General features: G+C 42.7%; 1 protein-coding gene across 5 annotated transcripts in view; it reads right to left on the bottom strand.

The window, feature by feature from the left end:
• LOC144690711 (putative helicase with zinc finger domain) overlaps positions 1 to 20,235 on the bottom strand; it is a 453,895-nt gene that overhangs the window by 192,202 nt on the left and 241,458 nt on the right. For all 5 annotated transcript variants that reach the window (XM_078558475.1, XM_078558473.1, XM_078558477.1 and 2 more), the window contains one exon: positions 10,134 to 10,362. In XM_078558475.1, the coding sequence (XP_078414601.1) occupies positions 10,134 to 10,362 (229 nt within the window). The remainder of the gene's footprint in view (positions 1 to 10,133; positions 10,363 to 20,235) is intronic.

Raw genomic sequence — 20,235 nt, 5'->3', positions numbered from 1 at the left:
TACTTTTACACAAGCCTAACGAGTCTTTTTGTACCTTGCTTTTGAGCAGGGCCTTGAGGTCAAGCTTGGTGGCAGGTCAAACGGATCAAACGGATACGAAATTGGACCTGCCATTAAGAACGTCCTATCCCATTAGCAAAGTGTCCAGACAATCACCTGGGTACTATATCTATGTTTGTATGGGCTGCCCAAGACATATAAAAATGATGTCACATGATTATTGCTGGTTCTGAAAATATGAATTAGCCAAATAGTTGAGTGAGTTGCGACAACCAGTTCTGCGTGAGTGTTTCACATGCATGGTAAAGGATTCCTTTACATTTGCGACGACTATATGCAACCTGCATATCGATAGCAATGCCACGTCAATGTGCTTGTTCAACATTGCAAACCTATTCACAAATGTGTTACTCAAGGAAGCCATAGACCTTTGCGCAACATCATTATATCATGGCAATCTAGGCGTGCTACCATTTTCTGAATCTTTATTCACTGAACTTATGAACTTAGCAGCTCTCAGAGTTGAGTTCAACTTTAATGACACTATGTATACCCAAATAGACGGTTTTGCCATGATTTCCCCTCTAGGCCCAGCTCTCACTGGCATTTTCATCAGTTCCCACGAGAAACGAATTTTTGATGAAATGACACTCAAACCCCTAATCCCTTGCAGTTTTCCAATACATAGATGACATGCTTGCTTTATTTGATTCTGCAGCTGTAAGAATTTCCTTACACGTCTTAATGCATTCCATTCCATGCTCAAATTCACCTTTGAAATGGAGCAGTATAACAAGCTCTCTTTCCTCAACATGCTAGTTGAGAAATCTGCTAATAGGTTCTCTATTAATGTCTACCGGAAGGCTACCTTCACTGGCCAATATATGCATTGGGATTCCTACAGCTCCATGTGCTGGAGGATTGGCCTTATTGGTAATGCCGTAAATAGGGCCTGAGCCCACTTGCTCACCATGCAAGCTTGATGCTGAAATAGTGCATATCAAAGCTATCCAGCGGGATAATGGCTACTTCAATCAGGTCATTGTCTTTCTTTCATGCACACTCACAAATGGACCTAAAGCCACCACTTTCGGACCTGAAAATTGCCTGGTCTACCTCAGGTTACCCTTGAAGGGGAAGATATCTCAAAAATTTGAATAACAGGTGATTCACTCTGCTAATGTGCAGTAGCAACACAAGTGGCATTTTCCACTAACTAAAGGCATTCTGCTTACCACACAAATGAGTAACGTGGTATATAAATTTCAGTGCTGTTGCGACACCAAGTGGGTAGACAGTACGTCCCAACAATTTGCTCATCATATCAAACGGCATAACTCTTCAGCTGTTCGCAATAGGCAGAGTACTGAATGTACTCAACCAGCCTGTGCTTGCAAGACTCAGAACATAACGTCTAACATTGGGCAGCATTTGCTGAACAATCCCAAGTGTGCTAAGAATTATGCTAAACAACCAATTTAGGATTAACAGTCAGACTCACAATGTAGCACTTATCCTTACTAGAAGTTACATATATTCCTCTGCAGGGAACAATAAATTGCTTCTTTTTTACAATGAACAAAAGCATGGGGGATAATAGCACCCGGATGCATTCTCCATAGCAGAGCCTCAACCAATCAGAGCCAAATTGCCAACCAATCAGTGCCCTTTTCTCATGCAATATAAATTGTTGCTATCTTTGAAATTTGGCATTCTTGCATCTATCCTGATGAGTGCAAGATGAGAAGTTTCAACAGCATGTCTCTTTTTTCAACAATACTCAAGTTCTACCAAGCGACTACTTGTCATTTGTAAATTGAACCCTCATGATTAAAAGCACAAAGTCTGCATACTGGAGATCTTTCAGTAAGGTTGTGTGCTTGACATCCTCTGGACATAGTATTACATAGGCTACAGAGTTGATCAAAGCAGAAACCACTTTCCTCTATATTCCAATTTTTAATTTTAGTTTATCTTTAAAAAAAAATTAGAACAATAGAATTAATAAATGGTGTTCACACAACCTCAAATCTGATGATATATTTGGCAAACTCTTAAGTGGGCACTAATGCTCAATTAAGTCACAAAGCATCAGCACAGAAGTCAAGGTGCATGTATCATCACAGAATCACAGGGTTGTTACAGTGCAGAAAGAGACAATTCAGCCCATCATATGAGTGATTCACCAAGTGCCATTCCCTCCCCCCCCCACCCCCCTCCTCCCTCTCTGCACATTTTTCCTTTTCAGATAACAGTCTAATTCTCTTTTGAATACGTTGATTGAACTAGCCTCCACCACGCTCTCAGACAATGCATTTCAGACCTTAACCACACGCTACATGAAAAAGTATTTTCTCATATCACTTTTGCTTCGTTTGCCAATTACTTTAAATCTGTGCCCTCTCGTTCGTGATCATTTCACAACTGGGATGTTTCTCTGTATCTATTCTGTTCAGATCCCTCATGATTTTTGCTACTTCTATCAAATCTCCTCTTGGCTTTCTTTTCTCCAAGGAAAATAGTCCCAGCTGCTCCAATCTATCTTCATAACTGAAATTCCTCATCCTTGGAATCATTCTTGTGAATCTTTTCTTCACTCTCTCCAATGCCTTCACATCCTTCTTAAAGTGCAGGGCCCAGAACTGGACGCAATACTCCAGCTGAGGCCAAACTAGTGTCCTATGCAAGTTCAACATGACCTCCTTGCTCTCGTATTTTATGCCCCTATTAATAAAGCCAAGGATACTTGTGTGCTTTATTAACCGCTCTCTCAACCTGACCTACCACCGTCAATGATTTATGCACATATACACCCAGGTTCCTCTGCTGCTGCATCCCCTTCAGAATTGTACCCTTTATTTTATATTCTCTCTCCATGGTCTTCCTACCAAAATGAATCACTTCACATCTCTCCGCATGGAACTTCATCTGCCACCTGTCCACCCATTCCACAAACCTGTTTATGTCCTTTTGAAGTTCCACATAATCCTCCTCATAGTTCACAATGCTTCCAAGTTTCATATCATCTACAAACTTTGAAATTGTGCCATCAGCAGCATTGCCATTATCAACCACTCTGTTACCTCCTCAAAAGACTCCAGCAAGCTTGCTAAACATAGCAGTGGGGTAAGTGACCTCAAATAGACCAGATAAGCAGCTTTCTAATATGATAGTACTGTCCAGAGCTGATCAGTTGTATTCATCACAATAATAAAACGCTGCTATTCAAAGGTAAATTCACATTTTACACCTAACAGAAAGCTATTTCATGCTACTGCCATCTTCCTAAAATATGTCATGGTCTATCCATGTATGAGAGACAATGGCATTGTGGTAAATTACTAGCTGGACTAGTAATCCAGAGACCCAGGCTAATGCTCTGGGGACATGGTTCAAATCCCACCACAGCAGCTGGTGGAATTTGAATTCAGTTAATAAATCTGGAATAGAAAGCTAGTTTCAGTGATAGTGACCATGAAACTATCATCAATTGTTGCAAAAATCCATCTGGTTCACTAATGTTCTTTAGGGGAGGAAATCTGCCATCCTTACCTGGTCCTTACTCTACCATCCTTACCCTACATGTTACTCTAGACCTACAACAATGTGGCTGACTCTTAACTGCCCTCTGAAACGACCTTTCAAGGGCAATTAGGGATAGGCAACAAATGCTGGCCATGCCAGCGACACCCACATCCCATGAAAGAATTTTTAAAAATCCAACAAAAATAGTAACATTAAACTTCTCTCCAATAAACTCTAACGTTCTTGTACCGCAAAAAGGACAGGAATTCCTGCAACTCATCTCAAATGAAACATAAATTCAACTTCTAAGTAAGCAAATGTGTTTTTTTAAATGAATAATAAAATACTCCAAGCAAAAAAATGTGCTTTTAAGCTGTGGAGCAACATACAAATGATTTGTATATTATACAAAAGAAATCAAAGGAAGAGTCACAGGCAAGGGGAATGTTAGGAAGGAAAACAATGAAACAGAAAAAGTAGAAGGGGTAAAGGATAACAGGGGTAAAGAGAATACATGACTATAATTTGACCATCCTCTGTGGCCATTTAGCAAGCAGCTTTCTTGTTTTAACCAAGTCTAAACCAAGCCTGCTCTTGGATAGTGGGATCCAACTCAATAAGTTCCTATCAGTAGATTTACAGGAGCTGTACACAAGCAGCATCATTACACAAATTACTTCATTCCAATATGTGTGCACCTATGCAGCAGTTCATGATAGAAGTCAGTTTTGTTTAGTTGGTGGCACTCCTGCCTTGAGTTATGCCATGTCGAGCTCCAAACTAGATTGACAATCTAGTGCAGTACTGAAATAGTGCTATACCATCAGGGGTTTTCTATTTCAGAGGAGATTTTAAACAAAAACAGAATTACCTGGAAAAACTCAGCAGGTCTGGCAGCATCGGCGGAGAAGAAAAGAGTGGACGTTTCGAGTCCTCATGACCCTTCAACAGAACTGAGTATAGTTAGGAGAGGGGTGAAATATAAGCTGGTTTAAGGTGGGGGGTGGGGTGGGGGGGGTTGGGAGAGAGAGAGAGAGAGAGAGAAGTTGAGGGTGGGGTGGTTGTAGGGACAAGCAAGCAGTGATAGGAGCAGATAATCAAAAGATGTCACAGACAAAAGGATCAAAGAGGTGTTGAAGGTGGTGATATTATCTAAGAAAATGTGCTAATTAAGAATGGATGGCAGGACACTCAAGGTACAGCTCTAGTGGGGTGAGGTGGAAAGACTGACAAGGTATTAGTTGTAGATTTAAAAATAATGGAAATAGATGGGAAAAGAAAAATCTATATAAATTATTGAAAAAAACAAAAGGGAGGGGGAAGAAACGGGGTGGGGATGGGGGGAGGGAGTTTAAGATCTAAAGTTGTTGAATTCAATATTCAGCCCGGAAGGCTGTAAAGTGCCTAGTCGGAAGATGAGGTGCTGTTTCTCCAGTTTGCGTTGGGCTTCACTGGAACAATGCAGCAAGCCAAGGACAGACATGTGGGCAAGAGAACAGGGTGGAGTGTTAAAATGGCAAGCGGCAGGGAGGTTTGGGTCTTTCTTGCGGACAGACCGCAGGTGTTCTGCAAAGCGGTCGCCCAGTTTGCGTTTGGTCTCTCCAATGTAGAGGAGACCGCATTGGGAGCAACGAATGCAGTAAACTAAGTTAGGGGAAATGCAAGTGAAATGCTGCTTCACTCAAAAGGAGTGTTTGGGCCCTTGGACGGTGAGGAGAGAGGAAGTGAAGGGGCAGGTGTTGCAAAATCCACAAACAGAACTGTCCCGGCAGACCGATCGTGTCAGCCTGTTCCTGCCCCATGGAACTCATTTCTCGTTATCTTGACTCCCTTCTCTCTCCCCTTGTCCAGTCCCTTCCCACCTACATCCGTGATTCCTCTGACACCTTACGTCACATCAACAATTTCCAGTTCCCTAGCCCCAACCGCTTCTTCTTCACCATGGACGTCCAATCCCTCTACACCGCCATCCCCCACCAGGATGGTCTGAGGGCCCTTATCTTCTTCCTTGAACAGAGGCCCGAACAATGCCCATCCACCACTACTCTCCTCCGTCTGGCTGAACTTGTTCTCACACTGAACAATTTCTCCTTTAACTCCTCTCACTTCCTCCAAATAAAAGGTGTGGCTATGGGTACCCGCATGGGCCCCAACTATGCCTGTCTCTTTATGGGGTATGTGGAACATTCCTTGTTCCAGTCCTACTCCGGCCCCCTCCCACAACTCTTTCTCCGGTACATCGATGATTACTTCGGTACGGCTTCATGCTCTCGTCTGGACTTGGAAAAATTCATTAATTTTGCATCCAATCTCCACCCCTCCATCATTTTCACATGGTCCATCTCTGACACTTCCCTTCCCTTCCCTGACCTCTCTGTCTCAATTTCTGATGATAGACTGTCCACCAATATCCATTACAAGCCTACCGACTCCCACAGCTACCTCGACTACAGCTCCTCACACCCCGCCTCCTGTAAGGACTCCATCCCATTCTCTCAGTTCCTTCGCCTCCGTCGCATCTGTTCTGATGACGCTACCTTCAAAAACAGTTGCTCTGACATGTCCTCCTTCTTCCTTAACGGTGGTTTTCCACCCACGGTTGTTGACAGGGCCCTCAACCGTGTCCGGCCCATCTCCCGCGCATCTGCCCTCACGCCTTCTCCTCCCTCCCAGAAACATGATAGGGTCCCCCTTGTCCTCACTTATCACCCCACCAGCCTCCGCATTCAAAGGATCATCCTCCGCCATTTCCGCCAACTCCAGCATGATGCCACCACCAAACACATCTTCCCTTCACCCCCCCCTGGCGGCATTCCGTAGGGATCGTTCCCTCCGGGATACCCTGGTCCACTCCTCCATCACCCCCTACTCCTCAAGCCCCACCTACGGCACCTCCCCATGCCCACGCAGAAGATGCAACACCTGCCCCTTCACTTCCTCTCTCCTCACCGTCCAAGGGCCCAAACACTCCTTTCGAGTGAAGCAGCATTTCACTTGCATTTCCCCTAACTTAGTTTACTGCATTCGTTGCTCCCAATGCGGTCTTCTCTACATTGGAGAGACCAAATGCAAACTGGGCGACCGCTTTGCAGAACACCTGCGGTCTGTCCGCAAGAAAGACCCAAACCTCCCTGCCGCTTGCCATTTTAACACTCCACCCTGCTCTCTTGCCCACATGTCTGTCCTTGGCTTGCTGCATTGTTCCAGTGAAGCCCAACGCAAACTGGAGGAACAGCACCTCATCTTCCGACTAGGCACTTTACAGCCTTCCGGGCTGAATATTGAATTCAACAACTTTAGATCTTAAACTCCCTCCCCCCATCCCCACCCCGTTTCTTCCCCCTCCCTTTTGTTTTTTTCAATAATTTATATAGATTTTTCTTTTCCCATCTATTTCCATTATTTTTAAATCTACAACTAATACCTTGTCAGTCTTTCCACCTCACCCCACTAGAGCTGTACCTTGAGTGTCCTGCCATCCATTCTTAATTAGCACATTTTCTTAGATAATATCACCACCTTCAACACCTCTTTGATCCTTTTGTCTGTGACATCTTTTGATTATCTGCTCCTATCACTGCTTGCTTGTCCCTACAACCACCCCACCCTCAACTTCTCTCTCTCCCCCCCCAACCCCCCCACCTTAAACCAGCTTATATTTCACCCCTCTCCTAACTATACTCAGTTCTGTTGAAGGGTCATGAGGACTCGAAACGTCGACTTTTCTTCTCCGCCGATGCTGCCAGACCTGCTGAGTTTTTCCAGGTAATTCTGTTTTTGTTTTGGATTTCCAGCATCCGTAGTAGTTTTTTGTTTTTATATCTGAGATTTTAAACAATTTGTTCCAGCATTATTTAAAAGGTCTCATGTCCTGCCCAACTTTCTTCCTCAATTAACAGCACTAATATTGGGGTTTTGTTCTTTGTTTATTTTGTTTGTTGACACATTGTCATACAGAAAGCTTGCTTTGTGGTCAAGTCACTGATCTGTTCCCAGCCCCATTGATCAGGTATCACTGTGTTCAGGCAGTTTTACTCAATACTATCATACTCTTGACTGGATAGTTGAAGGGTTCAAGATAAAGGTCCACCCAATTTTCCTAAAGGTACAATTTCCTCAACCAAAATTCAATATTAATACTTCTAGAATCAAAGCACAATCTAAATCTATACCAATTTGACCTAACAGATGAGATAACAAAGCCAACAGCATCGTTATTATATTTACATCATATTAGCATATCTCCCATGGCAGTGGACACAGAGTTATGGCTAAGTGTAATCCATGCTGAGTGGAGTTAAGAAAGGGATAATTGTATCAGGGTCATAGAAATAATTCAGCTCCTGTTTTAATGCTATCACATCCTTACTCTAATATAATGCATTTTATATTACTGTTCTATCTGTATTTTTTTTTATCCATTGAGACTGTTTCCATCAGAATCTGCCAGGTAAAAGCTCTTCTCCAAGGCACTTACTTCTGCCCTCTCAAAGTCAGAGCTGCCTAGTATTTGGCCCTCCATTCATCATGATAATCCCTCCTACAATTCGTCCACTCTGATGCCCTCATTCTCAACAAAATCTTAAGTCCGTCATCCTGATCATTCCCCCGCTACAACCTCCATTCTCATCCCAAGTCCAAGTGGTGCAATTTTAAGTGTCCCTGGCACACATAGTCAACCATCATCAGTTCTGGCTTGATCACAACAAGTCCTACTGGGCTTTGCTCTCCACTGTCAAGATGACAACCTGAAGATCAAAGATCCACCTGGTTCTTTTTCTCTACAAATGGCCTTCTTGAACCATTTTCATCTTGCTCTCTCCATCCTCAACTCTAATAATAAATGTGAAAGGCTCATGCATATCTGTCACCATCTGAAGTCCAACTCCTAACAAGCTATGCCACTGACATTAATAATGGTAATATTTGCAGTTGTATAGATCACATTTTCAGCAGGTCTCAAAGTGCTTCGCACAACTAATTACTATTTTGTAAACAAACATGGAAGTTATTCAGTGCCTGCACACAAGTCCTGTGCTGCATCATAATTTGTCATTGACAAACAGTGCAAAATGCTCATAATATTTCCACTTGATCACTGAGACATTGGGTCACTGCTGCTTGATTCCACCGTCCTGCATCATTTAAATTATGTGGGTCTCTGATAGAAAAGGGGCTTAGTATTCACCAAAAGTTTAAGCATTACATTGGTAACAATCCTTAGAAATTTATAGGGCATTATTTCAGTTGGGAATCAATTATGTTTTAATAAAGGGTGAAAATACTTCGAGAAAAGTCATTGATGGCAAATTTTGCAGAAAAACTTCACCTCAAAGACTAAGGATTATCTAATGAATGACCACTTCATAGTAATCCAACTGATAACAGGCATGATCAGGACTCTGATTCTTTGTTGTCAATGAAATAAAAGGTAGAGCAATTTTGTTGTCATTCAAACTCTGTACACACTGATGTTAAAATTCTGCATAAATTTTTTGGTTATCGCTCAACTTTTTTTTTAAACTTCCAATCTTCACTTCCCATTGATAATTTTTCTTTCCTACGGCCATTCCTGGTTGCAGTTTTGTGGTGCAGCTTCATGCTGTGTAACAAAGGAAGTCTTTCTCTTAGTTTTCACCAATGCAGCAGTAACCCCAGTTGTCAAGGATAAAGATTTTATTTGGAGGCCATCCTGCACCATACTATAGCTTAGGGGTTAGGCAATCTAGCTCCTCCGAGGACTCTGTCCATAACACATTGTAACCAGCCACATAGGCATACATACAACCTGACTCATCCATCAATATTTCCATCCTCCAGTGGCTAAGCATCAGGGCACCATTTTGTACCTCTCTTGAGAACATTGCTGAGATTGAAGAGTCATAAAGGAGTAGGGCATGAATAAGTTACACCAATTTCAGGATGAGGTCAGGATATTTTTGTAGGTAATATCAACGCTGGATTCCAGCAATTATGTGCAAGATACCAACATTGGATTCTAGCACTGCTGCATGGAATACCCAAGTTGGGTTTAACACTTACATATTACAGTGTAACATTTGGGCATAAAATTGTTGACTATAATGCTCATTTTTCCATTCCTTTCTTCATTAGGTACTCTACATTAAATCACCAAGCAACAATATAAGGACTTTGGTTCTGCTCAAGAGCAACTAAATTAATCCTTTATTATATTCTATTTTGGATTGAGTGTGATACAGCATAAATCATCTCAATACCTTCTTTAGTCTTCAATTAGAGTATTTCAGCACTACTTGTAATTGTCATTAGTATGGTTTATTTTATTGGGAACACAACATAATTTTTCAAATTATAGCTGACACAGAGCAAGGGAAAGCCAGTCATTGATCTCAGTCAACAACTCAAGGACCATTTTCCTAGCTTATGTCATTCCAACCTCATGATTATTGAAGATATATCAAATATCTAATCACAACCTGAAAGCACATGAGTATACAATGATAATGCAGTCATGGTGCACTTCAATAACATTCAAGTAATTGTCACACCAATTAAGTTACTTCAACTATATCAATACACTCTTGCTACTTACACATCCTAACTGCAACAGAAAACCACCAACTCACCGACATTTGCCAATGGAACAAAGAGCTACCGGATCTCCAACTACTGCCACAAGGGACTGCGTCCTGGTGAGAATGGTATTCAGCATTCTATAACTAGACAAGAAGCCATATTCCAGGTCCTCTGTGGACTCTTCGAGCTGAGCATCTCTCCGTCTCAAAGATGTTGGTGGTTCTTTGTAGGTGTGCCGTGTTCTGACTGTGCTCAGAAACAGCACTCTGAATGGTCTGTCTGTAAACAGCAGAAAAAAGATCTTCTATGAATTTACTGCTCATCAACAGGATCTGTAATCATGTCACATACTCTATTTTTAAAGAAATAACTTGAAAATGGACTTCATCCTCAAACATAAAAATCCACCAAATCATGATATCAGAACTCATTAAGTACCATAGGATGTTAGGAGGAGTAGGCTACATCATGGCTGAATTTTACACCGAGTACACTTTCCTGTCCTGTCTCCAGATCCTTTGATTCCATAAGCAACCAAAAATCTATTTTTCTCAGTCCTGAATATACTCAACAACTGAGCATCGTATACCTCTGGGGTAGAGAATTCCCTTGAGTGAAAAAATTGTTCATCTCTGATAGAGAGAGAGCGAGAGAGAGAAAAGGAGGAAGAGGAAAGAGAGAGGGAAAAAGGAGAGAGAAAAGAGAGAAAAAGGAGAGAGAGAAAAAAGAGGGAGAAAAAGGAGAGAGAGAGAGATAGATAGTACTTCTGTAATTTTTCTTTCTCAGCCTGGGGGGAACTTTTAATCTCAGAAATGTCTTTCAGATTGAGGTTTTCCCTCCGGAAATTCTTCCTTTACTGCAAGTTTGGCGAATCTTCCAGCCTCATTTTAACTTCTCATGAATTTAGTCTTTTCAATCCAAGCATGAGCTCCCACACACATTCCACACCCGCGTAGTGAGGCACAGCGTCTTGCTGCCTATAACTGCCCTCCCCCACTCCCAGATCCAGGCAAACTAACCTTGTCTGTAAATTCTCAAGGATATCTCAGACCCTTGTCCTCTCAAAGCCCATCTCCAGGGCAATGTGAATCACATGGGCCTCATATTTAGGTCGAAGTGCTCATTAACTATCCTTGAGATCCCAACTCTCTTTTACCTTGGAAGTAAATGGGTAGTTTAAAGCACATTTACTTACAACCCAACATTCTCAAACTTTTCTGGGACTTTGGACAAATCTATCCACTGTGGGAAACAATGGCAGCAGCCTGTGTGTTAAGTGTAAACACCTTGCGCTTTCTTCCCAATAAAATAATCTGGGGCGCCTTTAACCAATAACAATCAAATTACCCAGGCTCTCTGTCAGGCAGACTTCAGAACAGGTCACATGACCCCTTTCATTTTACCTTAAATTAAAGACACAGCCCCAGAACATAACAATATTATAAATCTCATTACTGTAACATTTCTCATAACCATTGGACGTCTCAAAGCACTTTACAGCCAATAAAGTAGTCTTGAAGTGTAGGCACTGGTGTAATGTAAGAAATGCAGCAGCCAATATGTGCATAGCAAATTCCCACAAACAGCAATGAGATAATGACCAAATAATCTAACTGGGACATTGACTGAAGGATAAATATTGGCCAGGACACCTGGGATAGCTCCCTTCCTCTTCTTCCAGCCTATACCATAAGTTCTTTATATCCACCTGAACAGGCAGAGGTGGCCTACGTTTAACATCTCATCCGTAAAATGGTACCTCCCTCACTACTACGCTGAAGTGTCAGCCTTGATTTTTGCGCTCAAGCCCTGCAGTGGAACTTGAGGCTGTAACCTTGGCTTGGAGATGATAGTGCTACTAACTGAGCCATGGCTGACACACTTGAGGCCAACTCAACTCAATTGTTACTCATAAGACAATCCCCTGATCCCAGGACTCAGTCTTGTGAACCTCGGTTGCTCTTCCTCTGAAACAAGTACCTCCTTCCTTAATTAAGGAGACCAAAGCAGTACACAGTATTCCAGATGTGGTCTCAAAAAGAGCCATATAATTGCAGCAAGACTTCCTATCTGTCATGCTGAAGCCCCTTTGCAATAAAGGCCAACATACCATTTGCCTTCCTAATTGCTTGCTGTGCCTGCACACTAACTTTCTGATTTGTTTACAGTAAGTCCTCACTTTAAGACACCCTGCTAAAAGCTGTTTCACTTTAACATTGTTTATTCTTTAGGGCTTTTTAAAAAACAATTTGTGTCGCCATTTTTGGTTTTACGTCATCTGCATTCAGGCCCTGCCCCATGCTGAACTCTGGGCCAGCTGTCGCCATGTTCTGATGCCGAAGCCACTGCCACAGTCATCAAAGGCCCAGGCCGCAGGGAAGGAGTGAGACCCGAGATCTGGCAGCTGAAGCGTAGGGCAGGGACAGGAAGCTGCCAGCGGCTGATCGGGTGATGAAATGCGAGTCAATCAGGGTGGTGGGGGAGGGTTAGAGGCCTTTGCTCTTTCCACTGTCCCCTAGCTCCATCCATGGCACCCCCTGCAAGCTGTCAGGAAAGGGTCCAGACTCTGGAGAGAAAAAGGGAGAGAGAGAGAGAGACAGAGTGGGAAAGGAGAGAGAGAGACAGACAGAATGGGAGAGGAGAGAGAGTGGGAAAAGAGAGAAACACACACACACACACACACACACACACACACGCACACAGACAGTGGAAAAAGCAAGCAAAAAGTTGAGTGAGTTTCAGGGGTGCTGTGGGTGAGACACAGAAGTTGCGCTACTCAGGGCTTGTTTGGGTGATTTAGCGTTATCTAATTTGAATTTATATGGTATTTCTTTATTTTCAGTAATTTATTTTATCTTGCAAGTTATTCCAGCTGGGAATGCACAGTGCTGTACAAGTACAGTACAGTATTTTAACTTGTATATTGTTTTTTCCGGGCAAAAATGTCCGACGGAACCAAACTCCAGCTTTAAAATTGATTCCCATGGGAACCTATGATTCACTTATTGTTGTTTTACTTAAAGTCGTGATTTTCAGGAATGCAACCGCAACTTTAAGTGAGGGCTTACTAGGTCACACAAATCCCTTTGAGTCCCAATATTTACTAGTCTCCTACCTTTTGACAAATATTCTGCTTTTCCATTCTTCCTACCAAAGTGAATAATTCCACACTTGCCCACATAATGTTCCATCTATCATCTTCTAATCCAATCTCTTAACATGTTTACATCCCTTCACAACATCTTTACATTCTCCTCACAGATTATTTTTTCACCTGGTTTTGTATCATCACCAATGCATTTATGCAAATATACAAAGTGAGTGAATAAAGTTGGCAAGCTACAAGCGCAAATAACCATGACGGAATATGATGTAGTGGCAATAACAAGCGTGGCTTAAAAATTGAGAGGTCTGGGCATTTAACACTCATGGATACAAAGGGTTCAGAAAAGATAGAGAAGGAAATTGGGATGCAGTACTGACTAAGGAAGAGATTGTAATATTGGAGGGAGGATGTCCTTGAGGGGGAAAGGACAGAAACCATTTAGTTAGAGCTGAGAAGCAAAAAGGGTATGATCACATTCCTTGGGATATCCTATAGGCCTCCATGAGCGAGATGGAGGAGCAAATCTGCAGCGAAATCACAGAAATGTGCAAAAATATTGGGGGACTTAATTACCCAAAATGGCGATTAGGGTAATGTTAAAGGAAAAGGAGAGGAAGGAATTTCTGAAATGTGTTCAGGAGAGCTTCCTTGACCAATATGTTCTCAGTCCAACTCTGAGGTAGCACTGCCGAATCTGGTGCTGGGAAATGACCTGGGCCAAGTGGGCCGAGTATCTCTGGGTGGAGGGGGGAACACTTGGATAAGAGTGATCATCATATCATAAGTTTTAGATCAGTAATGGAGAAGAGCAAAGAACAATCTAAAGAATATCTATTAAATTGGAAGAGGGCTAACTTCAATGGAATGAAAGGAGGTCTAGCCAGAATAAAATGCAACCAAAGTTTGACAGGAAAAACTGAACAATGGAAGACATGCTTCATGTACAGGCTAAGTACATTCTAACAAGAGAGAATGGCAGAGACCAAAATGAGGGCTTATTGGGCGATGAAGGAGAACAAGAATATGATGAAACATAAAAAAGTGTATAATGCATGTCAGGTGAATTCTTCAAGTGATAACCAAGCCAAATACAGTAAGTTGAAGGGGGATATGAAGAGGAAAATAAGACTGAGGACCAGGATCTCAAACCGGAGAATAAAGTCACAGTTTACCAGGCAGCAGGGATCGCCGCGCTCCCACATGCTTGAGGCGTAGAAACCTACTGCAGCCACCTCAAAGCACTAGAGCAGTACCACCAGTGCTGCCTTTGCAAGATCGATCTGGTGGCAAGAATTGCAGTCCAATGACAGTGTCCTCTCCCAAGCTAACATGCCCAGCATTGAGGCGCTAATCACTCAAAACCAGCTCTACTGGATAGGACATGTTGTTCATATGTCTGGCACCAGAGCAACTGCTCTTCTTGGAACTTGGTCAGGGCAGGAGATTCCCAGGAAGACAGCAGAAATGCTTTAGGGATGTTCTCAGAGCATTCCTGAAGAGGTCAAACATCCCTTCCAACTCATAGAAGTCCCCGGCCTGTGACCGACCAAAACGGAGAAAGTTCATTCAGAAAGGCACCGAACACATCAAGATACTTCATCGGGAACACACAGAGGCAAAGTCTAGGTGTTGGAGAGAGTACACAAACCTCCAAACAACTCATCTACTCGACCCTTCGAGCACCACCTGCCCCAACGTGGTAGAGTACGCAGATTGCACATTGGGTCAATCCGCTATTTCGGAACCCATTGAATCAGAGTGGGAGAAAGTCACCCTTGATCCCGAGGTACTGCCTAAGAAGAAGCATTGCACCCAGTTCTGGTCTCCAAACGTTAGGAAGGATGTGAAAGTCCTTGAGAGGCAACAGAGTAGATTTACCCAAATGGTTCCAGGGGTAGGTAATTTAGATACAACATTAGGTTGGGGAAACTGGAGTTAGTCTCCTCAGAACAAAGGAGACTAAGGGGAGATCTGATCAAGGTGTGCAGGATTATGGCAAGTTTAGATATGGTAGACAAAAGAAAAGCTGTTCCTGTTAGCTGATGGTGCAAGTACTAGGGGACAGAGATTTAAGGTTTTGGGCAAGAGCTACAAGGGGGTTTGCAAGGAAGAACTTGTTTTTAAATGCAGTGAGTGGTAATAACCTGGAACTTGTTGCCTACAAAGGTGGTGGAAGCAGAGTCAATCAATGATTTCAAAAGGTAATTGGATAAGTGGTGGTGATGTGTTACGATCACTCGGGGAATCTGAATTGCTTTGGCAACATGTACTTTTATATGCTTGTTGTAGTCTGAAGCTATGGATAGTGTTACAGACCCCTGATATGAAAAAGTAAAAACTTAGCTTTTAAAAAATGAAGGGCAGGCCCTTGGAGTTGGGAACTACAGTTCCCGACGGGCGTCAGCGGTTTCTGCGCATGTGCCAGCCCTGGAATAGCTGCACTTGCACAGATCGTTCCTTCTTGAGATCTATGGCTTCTGCGCATGTGCCAGCATGTAGACCGGTCCTGCGTACATGTGCAGTTTTGTTTTTAAGATTTAAAGCCACCTCTGCGCTTAGGCAGAAGAAGAAAGGAAATGAAATTGAAACAGCACCAGAAGAGGATCAGGCGACCCAGAAGAGAACACCATTCGGAAGACAGTGCCAGAAGAAGCTGGACACGCGAAAGGGAGAGAGAACAAGTCCCAAACCAAAGAAAAAAGTCCCAAAACCGGGGAGTGAAACAGGAAAGGTCCCAAGAGGACAGTTCAGTCAAAAGACAAGGGCAGGAATCTGGAAAAGGTCCTGTTAAGAGAAGTTAAAAGCAAGGAGCAGAGAGGAAGGCTCCAAGCTGAAAGGGAGAAAGCTGTAGGATGCAGACTTAAAGCAAAATTCGAGAGAAGCCAGAAGATCCAAGGAGGCAGCCGAAGATCCGTAACTCTTTACTATGAGCATGTGAAGCAGTGGTGTTCTGTTGGCACAGCTGAGCATTTGAGAGAGAGTGCGCGGAATGCAAAGCTTGAATGCATGTGGCAATCCAGGGGAGAGGAACATCAGAAGGAGAGTTTGAAACCCTGGAGGTGGACCTGTGTGGAAGGCATCTGAGAAAAAGCATAGTTTGGGAGAAGATTCCAAAGCGAGTTCTTCGGGAGTGGAGATTAGAAACCTTTGTGTGAAAGACAGAGTTCAGTGAGACCAGTTGGCTCATGGTGTGACAAGCATCAGGGGAGGTTTGGGTGGGGGGGGAGTTGATGACAGATCCATAGCATCTATTTGGGATGGCAACTGTCACTTGATTTCAGAACGTGGTATGCCTGACCACAGGTTGCCTATTGGTTTACATTGTCAGTGTACTTACTGTGAAACTTAGGGTATAAGATAGCTTTTGTAACTTGTGTTATCCTTACAAATCTGTATATATCTGTAAAGGTATAGTTGTGGGTGAAGGAGTACTGGAATATGGTTCATCTTTTCTTGTTTAATAAATGCTTTATTATTTTGTTAAAAGGTCATCAGCTGACTCCTGTTACTCTGTTCAGTAGCCCTCCACGTTTCTAAGGATCTATCAAGCCGGGTTCCACCCTGGGATCTGACTTGTCCAGTAGCAATATCAGCTGAGATCGTAACAATAGCGATGGTAGAGGATCCAAGTTTCTTTCCAGCACATGGCTGACCAGGAATCTCTCCCACTCTTACCACCTGCCATAGGTGTGTGTTGGAAGGATTTGCAGATTAATATCAACCTGTTTGGCTGCATTATGAATGCACCTTCCTTCGCCATGAAGTGCTGGGGTGAGACTCAAACCTGGAGTTTCTGATTCAGAGGCAGGGGTGCTACCCACTGCACCATAAGACCTCCATGAATTAGATTGGTAACCAAGGGAAATAAACTTTCAGGGCTATATGGTTAGGGTAAGGGAATGAGAACAACTGGGTGGTTCCACAGAGAACTGGCAGGAACTCAATGGACCAAATGGCCTCCTCCTGTGCCATAATGACTCTATAACAAACATGGATATATCATACAAGCCTGCCTCTTACCTAAGCCATTCACATACATTGTATATAGCAGAGGCCCAAGCACTGATCCTTGCAGTACTCCACTAGTTAGACCTTGTCCATAAAATGACATATTTATTCCTGGTCTCTCTTTTCCATCTATTAACTAATCCTGAATCCATCCTAACAAATAACCCCCAATCCCATAAAGACCCAATCTTGTGCAAAAACCTATTATGTGGTACCTTACAGAGCCTTCTGAAAATCCTAATCTACAACATCCACTGATTCCCTCTTATTGACCCTGCTAGTTGCACCTTCAAAATACTAATACATTTAACAAATACTATTTCCCTTTCAACAAATCTTGTTGACTCTGCCTAATCATAGTGATTTTCCAAGTACCCTGTTACAACATCCTTAAAAAGAAAATAAGAACACAAGAAATGGGAGCAGGAGTAGGCCATTTGGTCTTTCAAGCCTGCTGCGCCATTCAATATCATGGCTGATCGACATAAGAAATAGGAGCATGAATAGAGCATTCGGCCCCTCAAGCCTGCCCCGCCATTCAATTAGATCATGGCTGGTCTGCCCCAGTCCTCAACTCCTCTTGTGCCAGCTCCTCAACTCCCAGCTATTTCAAAAATCTATCAACCTCCTCTTTAAATACTTTAAGTGATCTAGCCTCCACAACTCTCTGGGGTAGAGAATTCCAGACATTCACTCCCCTCTGAGAGAAGAAATTCCTTCGCATCTCAGTTTTAAATGAGTGTCCCCTTATTCTGTAACTATGTCCCCTAGTTCGAGATTCCTCCACTAGTGGAAACATCTTCTCAACATCTACCCTGTCAAGCCCCCTCAGAATCTTGCACATTTTAATAAGATCACCCCTCATTCTTCTAAGCTCTAATGAATAAAGGCCTAACCTGTTTAGCTGTTCTTGCTAAATCAACCATTACAACCCAGGAATCAGTCTAGTGAATCTCTTTTGAACTGCTTCCAATGCCAGTATATCCTTTCTTAAATACGGGGACCAAAACTGTACACAGTACTTAAGGTGCGGCCTCACCAACACCCTGTACTGTTGTAACAAGACTTCCGTATTTTTAAACCCCAACCCCCAAGCAATACAGGCCAAAATTCCATTTGCCTTCTTAATTACTTGCTGCACCTGCAGACTAACTTTTTGTGTTTCATGCACAAGAACACCCAGATCCCTCTGCGCTGTGCTTTTTTGGAGTTTCTCTCCATTTAAATAATAGTCTGCCTTTTGATTTTTCCTGCCAAAGTGCATCACCTCACACTTTCCTACATTAAACTCCATCTGCCAAGTTTTTTCCCACTCATTCAACCTGCCTATATCCCCTTGCAGGCTCTTTATGTCCTTTTCACAACATGCCCTCCCATCTATTTTTGTATCGTCAGAAAATGTGGATACATTAGACTCTGCCCCCTCCTCCAAGTCATTAATATAGGTAGTAAATAATTGAGGCCCTAGAACTGGTCCTTGTGGCACTCCACTAGTTACGTCTTTCCAACCTGAAAAAGACCCATTATTCCCAACTCTCTGTCTTCTGTGTGTCAACCAATCCTCAATCCGTGCTAATACATTACCCCCAATACCGTGAGATCCTATTTTGTTCAATACCTTTTATGTGGCACCTTATCGAATGCCTTCTGGAAATCCAAATACACGACATCTAGCCGTTCCCCTTTATCAACTCTGCCTGTTATATCCTCAAAGAACTCTTGCAAACTTATCAAACATGATTTCCCTTTCACAAAACCATGCTGACTCTGTTTGATTGCATTAAGCTTTCCTAAATGTCCTGCTATTTCTTCCTTAATAATGGACTCTAGCATTTTCCCAACGACAGATGCTAGGCTGACTGGCCTATAGTTTCCTGCTTTTTGTCTCCCTCCCTTCTTGAACAAGGGCATCATATTAGCAGTTTTCCAATCTGCTGGGACCCTCCCGGAATCCAGTGAGTTCTGGAATATTTCGACCAATGCCTCCACTATCTCTGCAGCCACTTCCTTTAAAACCTTTGGATGCAGGCCACCAGGTCTGCCTTTAGTCCCAATGGTTTGTCAAATACTTTGTCCCTCGTGATAGAGACTGTTACAAGACCTTTCCTCCAATTAGCTCCTTGCTTATCTGATATATTTGTGTTTATAGTGAAGTCCGATGCAAAATATTAGTTTAAATTATCTGTTATTTCCCTGTTCCCCGTTATCAATTCTCCAGTTGCATCCTCCAATTTCAGCTACTCTCTTTCTTTCTATATACCCGTAGAAGCTCTTGCTGTTTGTTTTTATATTTCTCACCAATTTACTTTCATAATCAATTTTCTCCCCCTTTATTAGCTTTTTAGTCATCTGCTGCTGCTTCCTAAAAATTCCCAATCCTCTGGCCTACCATTAGTTTTCGCCACTTTGTATGCCTTAGCTTGTGATTGGATACTCTCCTTGACCACCTTTGTTCATCATGGGTGGTTCATCCTTCTCATCGAGTCCTTCTTTTTGACTGGGATAAATTTTTGCTGAGCGTTATGAAATATCTGCTTAAATGTCTGCCACTGCTCAACTTTTAGTCTATTTTCCCAGCCAGCTTTAGACAACTCTTTCTTCATACCTCTGTAATTGCCCTTATTTAATTATTTGAGGACACTGGTTTGAGACCCGAGTTGCTTGCCCTCAAACTGAATTTGAAATTCTACCATGTCGTGATCGCTACCCCCTAGAGGATCCTTAGCTACAAGATCTCTTATTAATCCTACCTCATTACACATTACTAGATCTAAAATAGCTTGTTCCCGGGTAGGTTCTGCAATGTATTATTCTAAGAAACAATCCCTGATGCACTCTACAAATTCATCTTCCATGTTACCCCTGCCAATCTGATTTGTCCAGTCAATATGCAGATTAAAATCACCCATGACAATTGTAGTACCCTTCTTACATGCCTCCATTATTTCCCGATTTATACTTTGTCCTAAAGTGAGGCAAATCTTCGGGGGCCTATAGATGACTCCCATCCGTGACTTCTTCCCCTTGCTATTCCTTAT

The sequence above is a fragment of the Cetorhinus maximus genome, chromosome 15 (assembly GCF_964194155.1).
Source record: "Cetorhinus maximus chromosome 15, sCetMax3.hap1.1, whole genome shotgun sequence".
NCBI classification, from domain to species: Eukaryota; Metazoa; Chordata; class Chondrichthyes; order Lamniformes; family Cetorhinidae; genus Cetorhinus; species Cetorhinus maximus.
Note: the sequence above shows the minus strand (reverse complement) of the source record. Positions and strands in the feature narration are given on the sequence as shown.